The sequence below is a fragment of the Peromyscus eremicus genome, chromosome 9, assembly GCF_949786415.1.
Source record: "Peromyscus eremicus chromosome 9, PerEre_H2_v1, whole genome shotgun sequence".
In the NCBI taxonomy this organism is placed as follows: Eukaryota; Metazoa; Chordata; class Mammalia; order Rodentia; family Cricetidae; genus Peromyscus; species Peromyscus eremicus.
Genome location: NC_081425.1, coordinates 4284292 through 4305835, shown reverse-complemented (window position 1 = coordinate 4305835; position 21544 = coordinate 4284292). Strand labels below are relative to the sequence as shown.

General features: G+C 43.1%; 1 protein-coding gene and 1 pseudogene across 1 annotated transcript in view; one reads left to right on the top strand and one right to left on the bottom strand.

The window, feature by feature from the left end:
- The window catches only part of Rap2a (RAP2A, member of RAS oncogene family), a 29414-nt gene extending 25551 nt beyond the window's left edge, over window positions 1-3863 (top strand). The window contains exon 2 of the mRNA XM_059273194.1: window positions 1967-3863. Within this exon, the coding sequence (XP_059129177.1) occupies window positions 1967-2204 (238 nt within the window). The 3' untranslated portion in view covers window positions 2205-3863. The remainder of the gene's footprint in view (window positions 1-1966) is intronic.
- A 16802-nt stretch (window positions 3864-20665) lies between these two features.
- LOC131919805 (large ribosomal subunit protein eL18-like) lies at window positions 20666-21209 on the bottom strand (annotated as a pseudogene).
- Window positions 21210-21544: the final 335 nt, after the last annotated feature.

Below are 21544 nucleotides of genomic sequence, written 5' to 3'. Positions count from 1 at the left end.
AGAAGGAAAGGGAAGTGCAGAGGCATCCTCGTGGATAGAACAGATTAGGAACTGACATCTGACATGGTCAGCAGTATCAGCTCACAGTCGGGCTGCTCAGTCCCCAGGTAAAGCTGACGTGGACCGTGGCTGGTAAATTGGTAAATGGGTCTTTGTACTGTGGCTTCATTGTCATCTCTGCCCCCAGAGGCCAGTGTGTATGTGCAAGAGTCCTGAACTAGAAGGTGTTAGTCCCTGTGTCATGTGCAGAGGCCACGGGGGCAGTGTGCCAGAGTTCATCCAGGCTACTTTGATGCAATTCAGAGCTGCCCTTCTGTTCCCGGAAGAAACACCTTGATGTTGTCCCACTCTTTTAGCCTTACTTTTTTTATACCTGTGTGTGTGTTTTTGCATGTTCCTGTATGTATGGAGACCAGAGGACAACCTCACACATCATCCTGAGGAGTGCCATCCATCTTTGATTATAGTCTCTCATTGTCCTGTAGTTAAGCTAGACTGGCTGGCCATTGAGCCCCAGGAATCCTCCCTTCACTGGCTCCCCAGAGCTGAGATTAGAAGCATGTGCAGCTGTGCCTGGCTCTTTATGTGGGTTCTAGGGATTCAGTTTGGGTTCTTACTGCTTGCAAGCAAGCACCTTACTGACTGCACGGTCTCCCCAGCCCTCTAATCTAGCTGTGTAGCCTGTGCTAGCCTCAGACTAAATAGTCCTCCAGCCTGTCTCCTTAGTGCTGGGACTGCTGGTGTGAGCACCACACCGGGTGCTCCCACTTACTTTCCTGTTGCTCTTGTGTGTTGCTGCCTGGAATAGACCCTCACTTAGGCCATTGACTTGCTCTCTTGCCAAAGGAAACATAGGTGTCCATGGAGAGATACTTGGCTTTAGGGTAAGTAGAAAGAACCATCTTGACAGAACAGTGAAATTGTATAGATATTATGTGGGGAACCTACCCATAATTCCATTTCCAAATATGCTGTGGGAGTTGTGCCTCAGTGGGGTCTTGCCTGCTTCTCTCTTTGGAAGGTTAGCTGTCTTTAGTCAGATCGTGTAAGACCTCCATACAGTCTTGCCAAACATATACATGCACTGATTTATACTAAAATCACAGAAACAAAACAACAAAAAAGCTTTGAAGTAACTTTTAAGATGAAAGGCTGGGAGTGGTGGTACACGCCCGTAATCTCAGTACTTAGGAGGCAGTGGCAGACAGATCGCTTATGAGTTCAAAGCCAACCTGGTCTGTATAGAGTTCCAGGCCAGCCAGGGCTACATAGTGAGGGCCTGTCTCAAAAAACAGCACGAGAACTTGGAACTAGCCTGGTACATAAACACTGAGCAGCGCTGCGTGTTTCTGTCTTCTGACAGGTTTCGGGTCCTGCTCCTTGTGGAGCACCCGCTGTAAGAAGAATTATTGGGTGCTAGTGTGACTTGGGACCTCTCTTTCTCTATTCTTTTCTTATCATTTGTTGGTTTCAAAGTTCTAGGTCAGAAGAAAGAGAGGCAACATCTCATAAAGCTAATGACTAAAATTTTTAATCCTTAACTGTAAAAAAATTTCACTTTTTATTTCGGCTGGCTGAAGAGGAGGGTGTGCTTCTATGTGATGCTTCCCATGTTGATGAACTCTGTTACCGTTTGGCTCTCGTTTTCTTGGTTGTGTTCAGGAGCTCTTTAGAACATGGTTTGTTCATGTTCTTACAGAGTAGAGCAAACCCTGGCGGTTGTGTTAGCGTAAAGCCCTGACTGCATGACTGGCTCGAGGTCTGAGCAGGTGTCTCACGGGACAGAGAGCGAAGTCCACTTATGATCCCCTCTGAGAACAGTCTCAGAACGCCCTAGGCAGACACCAGGCCAACTGGTGCAAGTCATTTTTCATGTGGCTAAAGAGACCGTTTATACTGCACTATAAAAAAAGAAAGAGTCTGTTTCTCCTGCCTGCTAACTGCTGCAATATGTGTGTTCTTTCAGGTATGAGAAGGTGCCAGTTATCCTGGTGGGAAACAAGGTGGACCTGGAGAGTGAGAGAGAAGTGTCCGCTAATGAAGGCCGCGCCTTGGCCGAAGAGTGGGGCTGCCCCTTTATGGAGACTTCTGCGAAGAGTAAAACCATGGTGGACGAACTCTTTGCAGAAATTGTGAGGCAGATGAACTATGCCGCTCAGCCTGACAAGGACGACCCGTGCTGTTCTGCCTGTAACATACAATAGCACCGAACATGGCTGTCCTGGACAGGACTCGTCTAGACTCGTAGGCACCAGCAACCTGTTTACTCCATCGCAGTTTGTAGGATGGGTGGTGTGAATCCACAGTGCACCGCAGCCCTCAGGCTGGATGGTCAGTTGATGCCTCTGAGTCCCTGTGGGTCCAGTGACTGCAGTCTCCACCACTGTCCTGAGTCTTCTGTGCATCTGCAACCTGAAGGCACACCACTGAGCTACAGGGTGATCTCATTTGAAGTGATGATGGTACTGCCACTGAGTTGGCAGAGGCCACTGTTGTGTTAATTAAAAATAATCAGGAGAGAAAAACCAGATGAAGTCCTATAACCACTAACAATTAAAATATTTTGTTGTCTTTAAAAAAAAAGGTAAAGGAGAAATATTTTCCTACAAGAGTGCTGAAGTCATGAGTTGATGGACCTTCCAGCCAGTGTACCCCACCAGGTGAACAGCTGGCCTGCCAACAGCCCTGCAGGGAGAGTCTGCTCAGCTGACACACTTCTGTTGTTCAAATTCATGCTTAATTGTAGGTGTTTTCCTAATTTGTGACATGAAATCCACTTACCTATCAATCCTCGGTAGAGTAAAAGTCAGAACAAGGCTGTATGAAATCCAATCTGGCTTTAGAATTTGTTGAATCACCTGCTTTGCCACAGGAAATAGCCTCTCATGAGGGCTCATGAGAGTTGAAAACGCACACCCACCCTCTCTTAACGGAGCAGGGATGGTCTATGTACTGAGCAAAAAGGAAGCAACTGAGATGGAGAGGTTGCCTAGCCTTACTAATGAGTCGATTAACCAGTACCATCGTGGAAGGAAAATGAAGCCATGTTACATCCACACGTTCCCGTTTGCAGACACCTCACAGGACAGTACAAATATTTGACATTGTGTGTGTGTGTTCATGAAAGCAGCCTTTAAGGGCTATGGTTGCAATGTGACCCTTGGCTCACCTGCTTTGGAAATCCAATTTGCTGTAACAGAGCTTTATTGTAGGCATAAAACAAAACAAAAACAGATTGAATAATCTGTGAAGTAATTTGGGCTTAAAAGTAGAATATAAATTACTATAGAGTGGAATGGAAGGGGACAAAACCTTTTCATCTCCCTTCCCTGGAGGATCATGGAAGGGTTTCTTGTACCTGTTCTGCCCTGATTACTGAAGTGGCACATACATCTAGACTGAAGCTTTTGTTCTAAAAGGGTGCTGAAGCTCAGCATTTTTGGTTTCCATAGCCGTGGAGTGTTTATCATTTGCATGAGTAATGGCACAGGAAAAAATCTATTCAGGAGTTTCATGATCAATGTAGAAGAGTTCTCGCCTCACTTGAGAGATAAGTGCTGGTGAACGCCTTGAGCCCGCCTCTGGAGATCAGTTAGGCCTCCCGGACTCAGTGCCACTGAGCCTGGACATACTTGGCACCCACACCTTCCTGGTTCCACAGTCTTGTGCAAGTAACCGCCTAGTCTTATGTGTGTAACTGAGAGAAGAGTGTGTGTTTGTGTGTGCATGTGTGTTTATTCCTAAGAATTTGGCACAATTCAGAGATCATTGCCTCTACTGAGAATCTATACTACAGAACATAATGTATAAGAAAACGTTTTTAAATTATTAGTCTCTTATAAGCCATTGAACCCCCCACCCCCAACCCCCACCCCCCCGCAAGTGTTTTAGTAACTGGCTTTAAGCTTAGAAGATAGAGAAAAAAAAGGTCAGTGGTGTTTGTCATATGTGAGAAAAACAAATAAATAAACAAGTAACGTGGGTGAAACCAGGTCGTGGTGTTAGGGAGTCTGAATGTTTTTATCTTCACTGTCATTTTCTCCAGTTAGGAGGCACTGCATTCATAGGGCAAAAAGTTCTAACCAGTTTTCTTGGAACAAAGTTTATCATATGAAAGCTGATTTGACTCAGACATGTGGAGAAATCAGATTCAAGGAGTATGTTTTATCTACTGAAGTAGAAATGGTAGTGCATTGGCCTGAGGCCTCTAACTTGTGAGACTAATTCTGATTGTTAAACTCCCATAAGGAATAGCAGTTTATGATATTGCATATTCGAAGCAGCTGTACCGGTTTACAGTTTCACATCATGGATGGCCATGCAGACAGGAAAAGGGTAACGTGTGAGAAGCCTGGCAAGGTTGAGGTGGAAGTGTTTGTCGTACACTCAGGCAGGCTTTCCTGGGAGGCGTTCCTAAGGCCCGGTGTTTGCGCCGGTCCTTCATAGTGTCCAGGCATCACTTCCCCAACACAGACTCTGCCACGCGCTCTCTCTCTTCCTCTGGTGTGAATCTGACTGCTGTGCATGATGTTTGCCACGATGGAATCAAAGCCCCAGGACAGGAACACGATGCTTATTGGCACATGGAATAGCAGGCCGCAGAGGACAGCTAGTGGCTCTGCCTGCCATTCCTTTAAAGCCCTGACCCGACTAGTAACTAGATAAATGAAAGTTTGTTCTAACATGCCTTAAGAATATTATGGTTTGACCCAAAGACCCACTTTTTCTTTAGCTATTACCACGTTTTCTTTGCTTTGGTTTTTGGTTTTTTTTTAAACATTTATCAAAAGGCAGGGTTTTTTTTAGATTTATTTCTTTTAAAGTGTAACTTGTGGGTTCTTTTACGCTGTGGTAGTGATGGTAACTGATGCCTTTCCACCGTGAGCTTTCGTGAGACAAGCCAGCATGTGCTGGGGAGCCTTCTGGGTCTTTCCTCCACCACTGAAAGGTGCTCTGATGCTCCCACCCTTTGCTTTGTAGAGTTGGGGTCTGACCCGATCACTGCAGCTGCCGTCACTCTCTGTGCTAAAACTACTGATGCTTGCGTTCCCGTGTCGCCCAAGGGCGTCTGCTCTGTGCTTTCCAGTGTGAGTGTTGCTGGTGAATGTGAAGCTGCTTTGTCTGCTGCTCGTGGGTTTGTTTGGTTTCCCAGTTCTCCATCAGTAGCCCCCTGTTAGCACTGGTTAAGCTTTAATTGTCTCCTCAGCCAATCAGATGTTAAAGACTGTGGGGACCTTCTGTTTAACTTGTCCTTGTGCATCCGTTAATCCTCCATCAGGGTTTCTAGAATGGCTGCAGGAGATTTTGAAAATAGACTTACCATTATTGATTTGGGGGTTCCCAGAGATACAGTTCACAGTTAATTGTTGAACTCTAATACAACTGACCATTTAAAATTGAACAACAGTTTATTGTTTTGTAACAATGTCAAGTAAGCCCCGACATTTCAATTGAAACATGAATTGTAGTTATAACTCAATGCAAATTCAACAGTTGTATTTGGAGTTAAATTATTTTAACAAATAAATTTATTTAATGAAACTCTGGCTTGTTGGTTGCTTCCACTTGGGAGATGTATTTGTTATATACAAAAGCAGAACACTGCCACATAACAAGAACAAATACTCTTCATCCAGAACCCTTTAAACCAAACTAATCAAGGGTTCATTCCATAAGAAGGAAGGCTGATTGATCATTTTCATGGCCTTTAAAATAACACGAGAAGGTTTGGAATCAGCATAAATACATTCTAAGTATTTTCTTTATCTTAATGATAGCTGGTCAACTTGAAACCTGGCAGAATTCTCGATAATTCACATTAACTGGCAGCTGTCTTATGGTCCTGCCAGCACCATTGGAGGTCTTCAGTGTCCACCCACGACGCCAGGAGGCTGTCTTTGTTGTCAGATCATGTGGTCTGAAGGTGCCAGAAGCTGGAGGTTGCTGTCCTGTGGGGCTGGAAGGCCAGCTTGTATATGAGGCCCTGTGAGCTGACCGTCGCTGTTGGTTGTCTACAGCCTCAGCTGTGCTGATAAGGCAGCCATTCATTCCCCTGCCAACTTAAAGGCTGCCTTTGGTTATGTGCTCTTCAAACTCCCTGGCGGCATTCCACCAGATGAGAAGCTTCATTGTTTCAGAGTATAAGAATGATTTGAATGAACATAACAGAGGCACTGTAGGCAGAATGTCAATATTTCAAGAAAATGCCTATATTTTCATACTCAGTATCTGTGGACTGGCTTTATAGTCTCATTTAAACTGTTTAGAAGGTATACTTTCATCAGATTCTTCCTTTAGGTGAGAGAATATCTGAGGCCAAAAAGGAGTGCTCTGATACTCTATCAAGTTTGCATTTACTGTTTCTTAGAGGTGCATGAACGAAAAGATACCTGGCTGGAGGAATCAGGAGTCACCCAGTATCAAGTTCTGATGACCTCTAGGACCTACAAGGCCAAAGATGTTGGTTGTCACAGAGTCCCAGGAGAAGCCATGGACCCTCTTACTTCTTAAAGTAGCTCTGTGATTGTGTAAATACTAATAAAGCATGTGACAAATGAAAAATTTGTCACACAAGATCACTTGGACGGCCTACACTTTCCATGGTATCTCAATAGCTTTTGCTCACACACTCTCCCCCAATTCATTAAGCATTAGATTTTAGGAGAATTGCATCTCCTAGGTACACTGATGCATTGTTGCATTCTTCACATATTTCCCTAAAACATGATCTTCTCGTTACCTCTTGAGAACGCCTTCAAGACTTGGTAACCCACGAAAAGATGAAGGGCAGACTGCTTGAGAGATTTAATACAGAAGGACTTGTTCAGCACGTGTGTATTAGAAAGAAAACACGGGTGATCATTTGTGTCCTTGCAAAAGAGCAACCCTCACACTTCAGAGTTTATACCAAAGCCAACTATGGGCCATTAGGTTGGGAGCACAGATGACCCCAAATACCATTTTTCACTAGGTAGCAGTTTCATGACTGTAGGTCAAGACTGGCTTCACATACGTTGTGGGAGCATCAGCTTGGCAGCTTACAGCAGTTGGGGACTGTCTGCCTTCAGTAGGCTGTTGCATGAATCTTAAAAGTTCTAATTAATAAAATCAAACCTGAGCCAGGTATTGGGGTGAACACTGGAAGATCAGAGAGACAGAACAAGCCACAGCTAACCTCACCTGGCCAACTTCTCAGCTGGTCTTGTTTCCTCAGACTGGAAGCTTCTGTGTCCTCATCCCAATGGCTCTCAGCTGAACTGCTGCTCGAAAGCCTGAAGCTTAACCAGCTAAAAGCTTCTAGTTTCTGGTCTTCACGCCTTATATACCTTTCTGCTATCTGCCATCACTCCCTGGGATTAAAGGCTCGCTTTCTGGGATTAAAGGCGTGAGTCACCATGCTTGGCTGTATCCTTGAACAGATGGATTTCTGTCTCTGGAATGCTAGGATTAAAGGCGTGAGTGCCACCATTTTCTAGCCTCTGTATCTAGTGGCTGTTCTGTTCTCTGCCCCCAGATAAATTTATTAGGGTGCACAATATTTTGGGGAATACAATACCACCGCAGTAGGCCTCCTAGACTGATGACACTCCTAGCCCTTGGGTTAGTGGAAGCTAGTAGTCTATTAGGACATGATGGTTACCTGCTAGTCACAGGGATAGACGTTGACTCAAACAGAGATGGGCAGTGACCAACTGTCAAGGGGGCTAAAGACAACAGAACATTTTGGTTTTGTATCTGCAGCACTCCAAGCCTCGACACTCAGAAGTTCTGACCACCAGCCATATTATAGAATCCTTCACGGCGATGAGGCTTGTTCTGGAAACTTGAGGTCACACTTGGCTTGCTTGATTTTATGTTTAGTATAAGATCTTCCTATTTCAAAGGTGCAGCTGCCCAAGATTTCCTTGTGCTTCATATTTACAGTTGTACAGTGAGTGTGTTTTGTGCCTGACTTGCAGGAAACCAGGTACTAGTGAAACCAGAAAGGGAAGTTGGCCCGACTCCCCATTCTAGAAACAGCCTCATCTTTACTGTCTGCACAGAGGTGGATACAGCACGAACACAGGATACACAGCCTGATGCTCCTGAGGAGACAAGTCTGTTCACACTGAAGGTCACATGGCTGCCAGTGATGGAGCTATGTTTCTCAGGGTGTCTCTCACATTGTAGCCCAGGTTGGCCTCAGACTTGCTCCTGTCCTACACCTCAGCTTTCTACATGCCAGGGTTGTAAGGCGAGAGCCGTCACCTTTGACTAATCAGCGCTTTTAAATCACCTTTACCCCACTTACTACTTCTTATGCTCACGTTGAATCTACCTCATCCAGCCCTTGCATCTCAATTTAGTCCTGCGCAGGCCATAGAAACAGAGGCACATACGGTCATCTCAAATACGGAAAATGTCCTAGTCTCATCTGCCTGCCTGTTTTTTAAAATTTAAATTTGTAAATTAACCTACTGGGAAGAAGTAGTTTGTGCCTTCCCTGCACATGCATGCCGGGACCTCAGGTTATGACTCTTGACTAAAATAAAATGAAATAAAAATATAAAACAAAACTTGTTCACCCATACAGCAGTATTCATTGTATAATATTTTTAGATGACTGTTTTGTTTTTCATAAATATCATAGGCAACAAAGCATAGTCTCAGCTCAAACTTTAAATCAGGACAGTGAGGTTAGTGTTAGCGTCAGCCCCCAACCCCCCCCCCCCCCCCCGACCCTCCCAGGCAGAAAACTGGGCTGCTAAAACCAAGCTGGGGAAACAGAACACAGGCTTCTTGGGAAAGGCTGAGGCAGACATCCTTAAGTCAGGCTGGCAGTAATCTTCATTGAGGAAATGTGATCCTACAGGGAATCTAAAGTAATAGTTCATCTTCTCAAAGGAATTTCGGATAGTAGCAAAGAATACATTTTATTTTAGATGCGCAGTTTCTTTTTTTCTTTTTTTTTTTTGGTTTTTTTATTTTGTTTTTCAAGACAGGGTTTCTCTGTGTAGCTTTGCACCTGTCCTGGAACTCACTTGGTAGCCCAGGCTGGCCTCGAACTCACAGAGATCCGCCTGGCACTGCCTCCCGAGTGCTGGGATTAAAGGCGTGCGCCACCACCGCCCGGCCTAGATGCGCAGTTTCTAATGCCCCTTTAAACAATAGTGACTAACAGGGACTAACTTTGCAGGCCTCCCTCCTGAACAATACTGTCTTGACATTTTAACATGTCCTTGGCCTGTGAAAAAAGTATCAGCAAAGGTAAAATGTATAGAACCAAACAATGTAGATACCTAGTCACTCTTTTCTAAAGACGATTGGGTGACTTCGATGACTTCTCTATTGCCTTGGGAACTCTGCCTTGGGAGATTCTGAAGACAGGGATCTCCTCCAAGTTTCACAGTTTTGTAGCTTAAAGAAACTTCTTGTTCCATGTGTGAGTTTAGAAGCTGCACTGTACTTAGAATCCGGCTAACTGGCAAACCTAGCTGCTCCCACTGATCCAGTTAAAGGGAAAGACCTTGTTTGCTTTCCCAAGTCCTTTCTTAATAGAACTGTTTTCTCTTGCTTTTAGCTTGGCTGATTCAGTTGGTAGCTCTGTCCAATATGGCAGCCACATCACCTCCCATGAAGCTATTTAAATTTATAGCCATTGAATTGAAGGAAGTGTGGTGGCTCTTAGCGCCAGCCAGACTGCAATTGACACTGGCTACATGCTGAATACTGGGGTCAGACAGCAGAAATATAAGCCATCTCCATCAATTCTACAAAAAATTACAATTCTAGTATAACTCAAATTTATTTGTTCAGAAACAAGGACTAAGAACACAGCTGCAGAATCCAGTGTCAGGAGTTCCACTTGTGTGGTCATAAATGGTCCCACTCATAGGAAGGCTATTGAATGCTATCATAATCTTGCAAAACTCTTTTTTTAAATCTCTGTGTGTGTGTGTGTGTGTGTGTGTGTGTGTGTGTGTGTGTGTGTGTTGTTCTTGTGTATATGGATGCACCTGTAACCCTGGTGTCATCCTTAGGAAGCCATTCACATTCTTTAGACAGGTCTTTTTGACCTGGATTGCACCAATGAGACCAGATAACTGTTGAGTGAAACCCAGAGATCTACCTTTCTCTGCCTCTCCAGCACCAACTACTATAGCACACTACCATACACAGCTTTTTTTTAGGTGGCTTCTGGGGTTCAAACTGAGGTTCCCCATGCTTATGATGAAGCCCAGCCCACCATCTTGGTATCTTGATTCTTATTGTGGGGATCTTGAACACACACACTGGCCTTTTCAAATTATGTAATTCCACCCTGCCCAGAGAAGGGTGGAACTTGGCCATGAAATTCTCAGCCTCTTTTCTATGTAGATAGTAAAGACAAACAGTTGGCCAACAGGAGGAAATCCAGGAGCCTAGAATTCTTGGGGCCAGTTCAACAGAGACCCTTCAAGGGGACTCGGCTTTAAATAACATGTGTTCCCAGGAATGATAAAAGCCTCTAACAGCCTGGAAACTCCGACATGGAGAGGAATGCGTGTTCTCTAACAGGTGTTCCAGAACATGGCTGCTTCTTTGCCCACAGGGAGCTTCCACTCCACCTGCCAGTGCTTGCTTTTATTCTTCATCCATGTGTTCCTTTATTTTATTCTTTTGACAACACACTTAATAAATATAAAGCATCTTTTTTGGTAATTAAATATTGTTAAAAGATCCTAACTAAAAAATGATGTGGCACATACCCTCTATTGCCACATGGGAAAAGCTAAGTTTACCCTGGCACTAACAACAGATGTGTAGAAACCAAAGGGAGTGATTAGCTACTCTCCTTGATTTTCACCATCATATGAAAACAAAAATAAAAAAAATCCAATCCCAACAGATTCATGTACTGTCCTATGAAGAGAAAAGCCTTCATCCATATCAAATTATCCTTCCATTTTTGCCCCCCAGACATAATAATCAGTCCAAGGAAAATGAACACATGCAGTTGTAGTAGAAATAACAATATGGTGAATACTGGGGTAATTTTCAGGTACCTTGAGAATTAATTGCATGATGGGTTATTTTTAGTTATGTTTGAATTGAACTAACATCTGCATTGTTGTATTCCCTGATTTTGTGTGACCTAAGTCTGTATCAAATGGTGGGAGGAAGACACAGTGTGAATAAACTTCAAAGCCAGAGCCAGCAAAGTAAAAACACTTGCTGCCTGTGGCAATTTGACTGAGAAATGTCCCCCAAGACTCAGGTATTTGAACACCTGGTCCCCAGTTTGTAGCACTGCTTGAGGAGGTGCTACAGCCGTGCTGGGGAGGAGGTATTTCACTGGGAGCAGACTGCAAGTCCACAGACTCATCCTATCTCCAGTTTCCTCTACACTTCCTGTTTGCAGTTGGTGATGTGATCTCTCAGCTTCTTGCTCTAGCCATCTGCTGCCATGCCTCTCCTGCCATTATGGACCCTCCTAGAACCAAAAGCTAAATAAACTCTAGATTTTCATTAGTTGTGTTTGGTCATAGTGTTTATCACAGTAACAGAAAGTAACCAATGCGCTCCACAATCCTGATGGCCAAAGTTCAATCCTTGGAACCCACCGTGGAAGCAGCTCCCAAAACAGTTCTCTGACCCCCACATTACCATGGCATTGCCTGAGCTCATACATCATACACAAAATACCCACACTCACACACATACATTAATAATAATAAATTCAGTTGGGCAGTGGTGGTGCACGCCTTTAATCCCAACACTTGGGAGGCAGAGGGAAGTGAATCTCTGTGAGTTTGAGGCCAGCCTCATCTACAAAGTGAGTTCCAGGACAGGCTCCAAAAACTACACTGAGAAACCTTGCCTTGAAAAACATAGATAGATAGATAGATAGATAGGTAGGTAGGTAGATAGATAGATAGATAGATAGATAAATTCATCTTAAATTGCAAAGCCAGAGACATTCATGCTGGGAGTGAAATTGACATATAAAATGTATTCTCAGTTTTCAGTGTCTTGTGGCAGAGGAGAGCTTGCAAAATGTGTACATCACTTACTGGCTAGGAAATAAAGACAAAGGAAAGATAATAGGAAAGTAAGTTATTAGTCACAATGTATGTCAAACAATCCTGTTTTTTTAAAACAAAGTCCTCCCATTTACTGAGTTCCCTGGCAGCCAAAGACAAGAGGAAAACAAGACTGTAATATTGAAGTGTTCTTGTGATAGAAACAGCCGTTTGTAGTGGGTGCTTCCTTGGGTCCTCTGAAAAGCACACTGTCGAATGCAGCATACGATCCTATTACCTGCAGAGCATGGCTACCCATTGTTAGTGAGGTGATTCCGCCGTGTGGATGTCCGTTACAACTCTTGTCAGTGTTACTGTTTCATAGGATGGTTTTCCATGCTTCCATAAGGGTCAAGTCTTGAAATATTTGGTTTAGGATTTCCAGGAAGATGAGAGCTTTGGTTTGCTTCAGAGATCAGGCTCAGTGATAGCATCAGTTGTGGTAAGGGAACATGAGGAGCTCCAGTGGCATGGTAAGCGAACTTAAGGGACTAAAGTGAGGGGTTCAGAGTTTAGTGGCAGATAGCACATCACAGGAGTGTGGCATGGATGAACGTGCAAGCATAAACGTTCAAGAGAGAGCAGGAAGACAGATGAAGGGGCCGAGAGCAGTTCTCAGCACTGCAGGATTCAGTCCTAAACAATGTCCAGAAGGTGCTCAGGGACGGTGTCAGGCATCAGCAGAAGCCCAGAAGAGTCAACGGTCTCTAAAATTACCTTGCCTTCTGAAGCAGTTTTAGAATCCCACAGAAACTGAATGGAAGTATAGAGAGTTCCAGTACAACACCTGGCACCACACCCATGGCCTCCACATCAGTGTCCTGAACCAGACTGAGGTACTGTGTAAGTCAGTTACCCCACACCGACATGTCAGTATCACCCAAATCTATCCTTGACATTAGAGTTCACTCCTACATCATGCATATGTTTGGGTAAATATCCAGTGATGCATATGATAAACTCTACCCATCAATTTCTGTCCTCCAAAGATTCTAGTTCCTTGAAGCCCTGGACAGACTCAACATGAGGCTATCTTCATTCAGGAAGGACTACTCAGGATATGGAAAAAGAGTCATTGCCAGATCCTCCAGAGTCTCATGGAAAATTCCCAGGTCCCAGCCAAGAGAGTGGAGTTGGTGGTGTGTTCGTGTTCTCAGCTTGGGATGTTGCTACTTACCAACTCCAAGTGTGACTTTTTTGAGTGCTGGTTTGGGATGCTATAAATTGTGGCAGGAGGTGGAACCAGCGTGTATAATGGAAAATAATGGAGTGTGGGATAAATCTAATTAGGAAAAGCCAATTATAATCTTATCTCTGAAGACTGAGACGCTTAGGGAAATGAATTTTAAAGTTAATTAGGCAATAAGATACTGCACCATTTGTTCAAAATCTTTTTCAAATTTATATGTTTGATTTCAAAGTGCAATAGCTGTACCTTTCAGGGAATATATAGTTGTTTCTAATGCCTGGTGAAACTACACATGACAGCATTGGAAACTGAAACCTGAGAGAATGCCTGGATCAAAGTGGGAGAGCACACTCATTGTACGATCCCTGTACTGGTGGCATCACACACACACACACACACACACCTTCACTTCAACACCAGAGATAATCCCAATACGGTGAAGGAATGAGCCCTACAATGACTATGCCATCACTATCTAACACTTATTTACTTATTTAACATGTTGCTCAAGAAATCTTACCAAATTCAGTAAAACAAGAAAAAGATATGGGCCAGGCGGTGGTGGCGCACGTCTTTAAACCTAACACTCGGGAGGCAGAGCCAGGCAGATCTCTGTGAGTTTGAGGCCATCCTGGGCTACAGAGTGAGTTCCAGGAAAGGCACAAAGCTACAGAGAAACCTTGTCTCAAAAAAAAAAAAAAAGATATGGTACAGATAAGAAATAGTAGACATTAAAGAAAAATATTACAAGTACATATCTGTTTGGCAAATCTAGAAAAATGGTTAGAAAAGCAATTTAAAAAATAACAAAGTAAATCTACAGAAATCGGTGCTACGTGTGGTCAATTAAATGATAATTCAAAAATTCATTCCCCCCAACACACACATGTCTTCATAAGAGAGATGAAGAGTCCATGTTGAAGGAAATTACATTCAGTTGGGACTTCTTGACAACATTTTGCTTGAAAACATAATACTACTTTCTTGAATTTAATTCAATATCAAACAAAATGTTATTTTTAGGAAATTGATAAAATGATGATATAGTTTTGTAAATTAAAAGTAAATTAAAAGTAAATACCAGAAAAAAATTTATAACATAGGAAAAGGTCTTGGGTGCTTGGTTTTAAAATGGTTGCTGTGAAACCAAAATAATTGAGGTGAAAAGTAAATAAAATATTACAAAGAATCAAACCTGATGATTCTGCACAAAGTCAGGCTGCGTTACAGACGAGGTCAGACTGTCTAGAGACAGTCTCTTCATCTGGACAACGACTGTTATACAGCTGTGACTAAGGAGAGCGTTCATCTCAGCATAAGAACTGCTATGGTTTCCTGTTGTTTTATTAGAAGCAAAACTTTAGAAAAATGAGTTCCAAGAACCCAAAGAGGATCATTTCACAAACTTGATGAAGCAAATAACTTGCAGTGAAGTCACATTACTGACTTACCTGTTCTGCAGAGACACCCACTTCTGAGTGTGGTGTATCCTAACGGACCTGAAGACGCAGAATGTTGAAAGGTGCTGAAGAGTGATTTGACAACATCGGTCAAGAGCTTCAGATGTGCTTCCAGTCTTTAGTGGGGTAATCTTAGTTCTGGGACTGTAACTCAAGGGGAAAAAGTAGTTAGGGGTAAATGTGTTAGTTCTATATCATATATAACGACTCAGATGTTGAATGGAGAAACTATTAAGTAAAACACATTGTAGCCATGAGAGAATACATTAGGATATAGATGCAAATAAATGACTAAAAATGGTGGTTCTGCAAGATGGATCAACATATGAAGGCACCTGCCATCAAGCCTGGCCTCCTGAGTTCAGTCCCTGGAACTCACATGATGGAAAGAGAGAAATGGCTCTCACAAATTATCTTAGGACCTCCACATGCCACCTGGCACAGGTACACACACACACACACACACACACACACACACACACACACCTAACACTCATGAACCCACAAAATAAATGAATGTAGTTAAGAAAAGAACTATGATTGACACACTAAAATGAATGTTTCTACTCTATAATCCAAATTTTGCAAATTAAGCCCTATGGATACCCATATGTGTCATATAAAATACAGTTATTTATTTCTGGATTTTTTAATAGAAGACAAACATTTAAAATTACTTTCTTTAGAATATTATACTTGATTTTTATTTAAAATTTTATTTAAAAACAAATATCAATTATAGGAGCGTGTTGATCTGTGGGTCTTTGTGTTAAAATGCACACATACAGCAGAAGATCAGAACTCTGCAGAGCCTGAGAGAATCGTAGGGCAGAGCGGAGTGTATTAACGTCCACGTTTGTTGTTCTTAAGCTACTCAGGGAGAGTAAAAGCGGCCGGGGGTAAGAACTGGTGGTAAAACAAGTAATAGACACAGAATATTCAGAAGTCTGTGCGGAGATTAATGTTGAGAAAGAGAACCGATAGAGAAGGTGCAGCGTTGTTTGGCACTGAGATCTCTGACCTCTTAGCCCTGGGCACCGGGACTATCTCCACGGAAGAGCAGCTAACACACTGACTGCTGGCACATGGGAGTGTGTTTTCACCCAACGTTGTGTGGAGTTAGTCACCAAGGAGTGGAGAGGGGAAGAGAGCATCTGGATTTGGTAGACAGGAGTTGAGGGTTTGCAAACTAGTATGCCAAGATGGTGAAACTATTGGTCAGTGCACGGAGGGAAAGCTAAAAGGCAAAGAGCCCAAGTATCTAAAGAGATCTGAGGGACCACTCTCCTTATTATCCTCATTGCTGGGTGGAAGCAAATTAGCTAACCCGTGCTTGTGACATGCTCTCATCTTAGGACTTCTCAGAAGGCTTTAAAAATATTACAATCCTAAGGATTAAAAATGAAGAACTTTCAGCCTGGGTTTTGCAACATGCTAGACAAGTATGTCAAGAATTATTTGCCAAAGATAAATTAAGTTGAATTCACTTTTGTTGAAATGTTACATGTCACTTTAAAAAACAGAGGAAAGTATCAGAAAACCAAACATATAAAATCCTGAATGCCCACTGCCTTCTGCCTGAACTTAGCAGTCTCACATTATTTTAAAGATTTATTTAGTTTTATTTTATGTGAATGTATAAGTGCCTGCATGTATGCATGTTCATCTTGTGGGTGCCTGGTGCCCTCAGAGGTCAGAAGACAGTGTGAGATCCCTGGACCTAGAGTAGTTGTGAGTTCCTCTGTGTGGGTGCTGGTTCCTGAGCCCAAGTCCTTTGCAAGAGTAGCAAATGTTCTTAATTGAGCCAAAGTCTCACTGTGAAGTCTCAGCTGGCCTGGAACTCACTATGTAGACCAGGCTGACTTCAAACTCAAAGATCCAACAAAGCTGACTCTGAAGATATCCCGGGTCCCTTCTCCTGCAGCTTCCCTCTCTAGCCTTCTGTTCTGAAAGTCCTTTACCCTAGCTCATTTAGACATTCTCCTATTCATCGCCTCACCTCTGGAAAGAGCTGAGTTCTTTCAGAAACCTGAAAGCTTTCTCCCTGATACAGCGTTGTAGATATTTGTTATCACACTGTCTTTCAGAGACCACTGCTCTTTGTTGCCTGGTTACCAGTGTCTTACAAATCATTTCTTGTTCATTGTTATTTCACTTTTGCAGTAAGCAAAGTCTGGGGATCATGTTTCCTTATGTGACTCCTAATAATTTAGATATATTTTACTTTTCCCTCTCTACGTATTCCTTTTTGTCTGTGAAAGCAGAGAGAGGGGAGAGACAGACAGAGAGAGAGAGAGAGAGAGAGAGAGAGAGAGAGAGAGAGAGAGAGAGAGAGAGAGAAGAGATAGGAGAGAGAGGAAAGGGGAGAGAGAAGCTATTTGAGAAGCTATTTAGGAGTGATTATTTTTGCCAATTTCATTTTAAAATCTTTTATCTTGGAATCTATGTAGTATAACAACTATAAGGGGCCCCCAGGTTTTCTACCGTATTGTCTTTACAGGAAGCTGATGCACACTTTCTCAACAATGCATCAGCTGAAGATGACTTTGGCACTATGTAAATTCCTTCTCACTTACAGCCCACCTTTCATGCTGAGCCCCAAAACATTGTGCTTGCTACTGTTCCCATATACATACCCTGATGCATCACACTTTCATTGCTTCTGAGCTCTTCCTTGACGTCTGACCTTCCATTGAGACCATTCTCCCTTGTCTTTGGCGATCCTATTTAGACTACAACTGAGCAACTCCTGAGATTTGGTCTTTTGTACTCGTTTTTTTTTTTTTTTTTCTTACTGTGTTTTTTTTTTTTTTTTAAATTTTGTGTTTATTCTGTATTTTCACTGGACTTAGAATTCTAGGGTAGCATTTCTTTCTTTTTTCAGTAAATGGGAGATAGCACATATATTACAATACTATTCTTTTATTTCTTTTTTCCTTTTTGGTTGTTTCAGGATTGTTGAGAGTGTTCCTTCTTCAGCAGTTTGAAGCCTAATAGCTCTATTATTTTTTTAATTAACATTATTTAGTGGGGGAAGGCACAGATGTGCCATGGCTTGTATGTGGAAGTCACAGGATGACTTGTAGGAGTCACTTCTCTCCTCCCACCATGTGAGTATGAGAATGGGTCTCGAGTTGTTGAGCTTGACAGCAAACCTCTTTACCCACTGAGCCATCTACAGATCCACAGTTCTGTGTTCTTCAGCTAGAGCTATCCTTAATCCTGTGAACTGAGTTATTAACTTCAGCCATTGTACGCTTCAGTTGAAAACTTCTGTTTGGCTCCTTTATAATGTATACCTCTTAAATGTTACTCAGTGGCCTTCGGTTCTCTGCCAACGTTTCAGTCTTACCTTTAGTCCCCCGACCATCTGTGTCTGACCATTCTCGCGGCAGGAGTCCTGTGTGTCTGTTTCTGTTGCTTGTTATTTCTGTTTACCTTCATCGAGGTGTTTTGTTCTTTTTCTCTCACCAGCTGCCTTTGATGATGTCCAGACAATGCATTTGAAAACGTATTTGTGTAAATGATTTGATGATACTGTCCAGCCAGACAAATGATGCACTAGCAACCCACATTTTATTAGCCACTTTCATGAATTGAACTTTTCTGCATTAGACAGATGACTCGAAACTGGATTCCAGCCCACCTGGAACATGACTGACTTCTGCTTTATTCTTTCCTCTAGGCTACAACTCAAAGCAAAGGGCTTCGTAGGGCTTCTGATCTTGCCAGACTCTGAGTTGCAGTCTTCCGGCCACAGTGCACTGGCCAGACCCTCAGCAGTGTCTTGAGGCCAGCAAACATCCCCCAGACAAGGGAGGCTCAAATGGCCTTCTCTGTCTGGGTTTTACCCCGTTACATCCCTTGTCACGAAGTTGTACACCCACCATTATCCTCAAGAAGAGTTACACTTCCCCAGATTTTCTAGTTAAACTCAGCACAGAAGCCAGTCTGAATTTAGGTAATGTTTAAATGTTTAGTTTTCTTTGTTCTTATCAATGGGGTTGCTATTTATTTATTTTTACTTTTAAAAATGTCTGCATTTCCCACCGACTTTGAAAATTAATCTCAAAAATGTTTAATTCACAATTTTCCCTAATAGTCCATCTACTTTTAAAGTTGCCAAAGAAATATTTTGGAGGAAAAAATATACTACTAGTAATTAAAACATGATTTGATAACACAGATAGGAACAAGTCAACCAAAAATATCAAAACCAAACCAAGCTTTTTGGTGAAATTTAGGCTCCTTTTGCCTGTATTCCTCTTCTAAATGAACACTTAAAAATATTGCTTTAGGGCTTGTATTAGTTAGTTTTCTGTTGCTGTAATGGTATACCAAAATTAACTTTTAAAAAGGATTTATCTTATGGTTTCTGAGAATTAGATAGCATTAATGTTGGAAAGGCATGGTACAGTGGCAGGGCTGGGAGCAGAGAAATCACATATTGTCTATACACAGGAAGCTGAGGAACCTGGAAACATGGCAAGGTTATCAACATTCAAAGACCCCTCTACCCTGTGACATACTTCCTCCAGTAAGGCAATACTTCCTGAAGGTTCTATAACTTCCGCAAAAGGCACCTCTAACTGGTGGTCAAGTGTTCAAACTCACGAGCCCATGGGAGACAGTTCTCATCCAAACTGCATGTGGCTGGGGACACATCTCATTACTGAACACTTTTCTAGCATGGGTGAGGCACAAATTCAGTCTCTGTCTCTCTCCCCCGCTTTCTCTTCCTCCCTCCTTCTCTCCCTAATCCTCCCCATACACAATCATACAGAAAGTTTGTTAGGAGAGCCACACTACCAGCCTCTCAGATGTTTTCAGAAGTTCTACAAGAAACTGATCCTGGTTAGAAACAGATGCCACCGGAGCTGCCGCATCCAAAAGGTGGGAATTTGAAGTTTGTACTTTTCCGGTTCCTTTTACACCTCCAGGTCAGTACACGACCAATCAGCCACACTCATAAAATATTTGGAGGGGAAATCAGGCAGTGTTCTACTTCCGTGCTTGGAGGCCTTTCTGTTACCTGAAGCAGCAACTTCAGGCACTGGGTCATCTCCAGCTCTGTGGCTATCAGGAGGTCTCATACAGGTTATGCAGTTCCTTGGATTACCTGTGGACCTGGCCACAGTCATAACGTAGCTTCCTAATCCTCAGTCTCTGCTCTCAGGGCCGTGACTTTCTGATTCTCCAGCCTCCCAATAAGAGCGAAAACAGAAGTCTCTGTGCTAAACAAGTTTTATGCCCCAATCCCAGGAGCTCAGCCTCAAATATGTTCTGTATAGTTAAGTAAGCCCTGGGGAAACTGGATTGCTTCCTCCTAGCTACATTTGACCTTTGACCACAGGTATGGTTTCCTGTGTGACTAAACTCTAAGGACTTAAGAAGGCTTGGTAAGAATTGTGTCACAGAAAGATAACTGGCTTGCAGAGGGGCTGCCTCGGGGACAGGTTGATGAGCTGGATGTGTGAGTTTTGTCTGACTTACCTCAAGCTTCTTAAGTCAGTGAACTCCTCTGTGCTCCCTCTTATAAGCAGAAGACGCCCTACCTTAAGTTACTCCATATTGTAAAACACTGGGTTTCCAATTGTGCCTTGAGGATAGAGGATGCCCATACACCTGGGAGGACACATAAATGGCACCATGTGTCTAGCACTAGCTATCCAGCACAGACTGAGAAATGACTCACTACTGGGAGTGGAAAGGGTGTCATTCTATAAATTTACCTCTCAGCCTCCCTGAAACTCCCTGTTTCCTTAACCCTTCCCTTGGAGCCATTTTGTGACCTGCATATACACATACACTGTGTGATGTTATGTGTGATTTGAAATTAACATTAGTAAATAAGTTTGGATCAAAGGAATCTGTTTGACCTTCCTGGCTAGGGCCATCAAGAAAAGTGGGAGTATCTGGGGAACTGCTACCATACCTTGTGAATTTATTTCCTTCCCTCAACACTCAAAACTTTCTTAAATAACAGTAAGATGCAGGGTTGGTGTTTTGTGGCCACAGCCAGCCCTTCGGCCTCTGGAACACTCCAACTTCCCCCCTTGGAGAGGATGTAGGGCTCAGTGTGGCTGTGTGGGGTTCCTAGGGCCTTGCCATAATGCCAGTGCACCTCTCATCCCTCCTGAGCACCAGACAGGAGCACGATGCCATGGAGACTCCAGAGCCAGCTGAATCTTGCCCCAGCCTTGAGGAGGCCACATCAGGCTGCTCACCAGCAGTGCGCTTCAGCGTGGGCAGTTCCAGACTCTGCACATCACCTGTGACCATCTCTTCTCTTCTCTCAGCCAGGAAGCTTCATCTTTCCGATCATCTGGGACAGGGACAGACGTGGCCGGTTGGTGCGACTCATAAATACATCTTCAGAACAACCTGATTGAAGGTGGACTTGGTTCGTTTGGCCAGAAACCTGTACAACTTGACTAGCATCTGCGGGTAGATGTCCTGGCTCTTGGGCTCCTTACACTGAACTTTTCAGTTCTTGTTGTGGCAAATGTCAACACCCATGATGGTGTACTGTAAATTTGTTTTTATTCAATAAATTCTAACATTGCGGAAAGACAAAAACATGTTTGTCTATGATTCTAATATAGCATATTCATGACACTCTGCTGTCAATGATGAGATCTGTACTATTTCAGTCTGAGACATTCTCAGTACCTCATCTACAAACAGGTGGCTAGGGGTCATTTTGCTCCATGCATATAGAAATTACAGATAGGTAAGAAATGGCTCCCTTTCATGTTGATGGTCTTGAACTCCAGGTTCACACAGGCTGAGCTTCCAAGCCCAGTAGCTTGCACAGTGTTAACCTTGAGAACCAAAGACTTGTGGCTGTATGC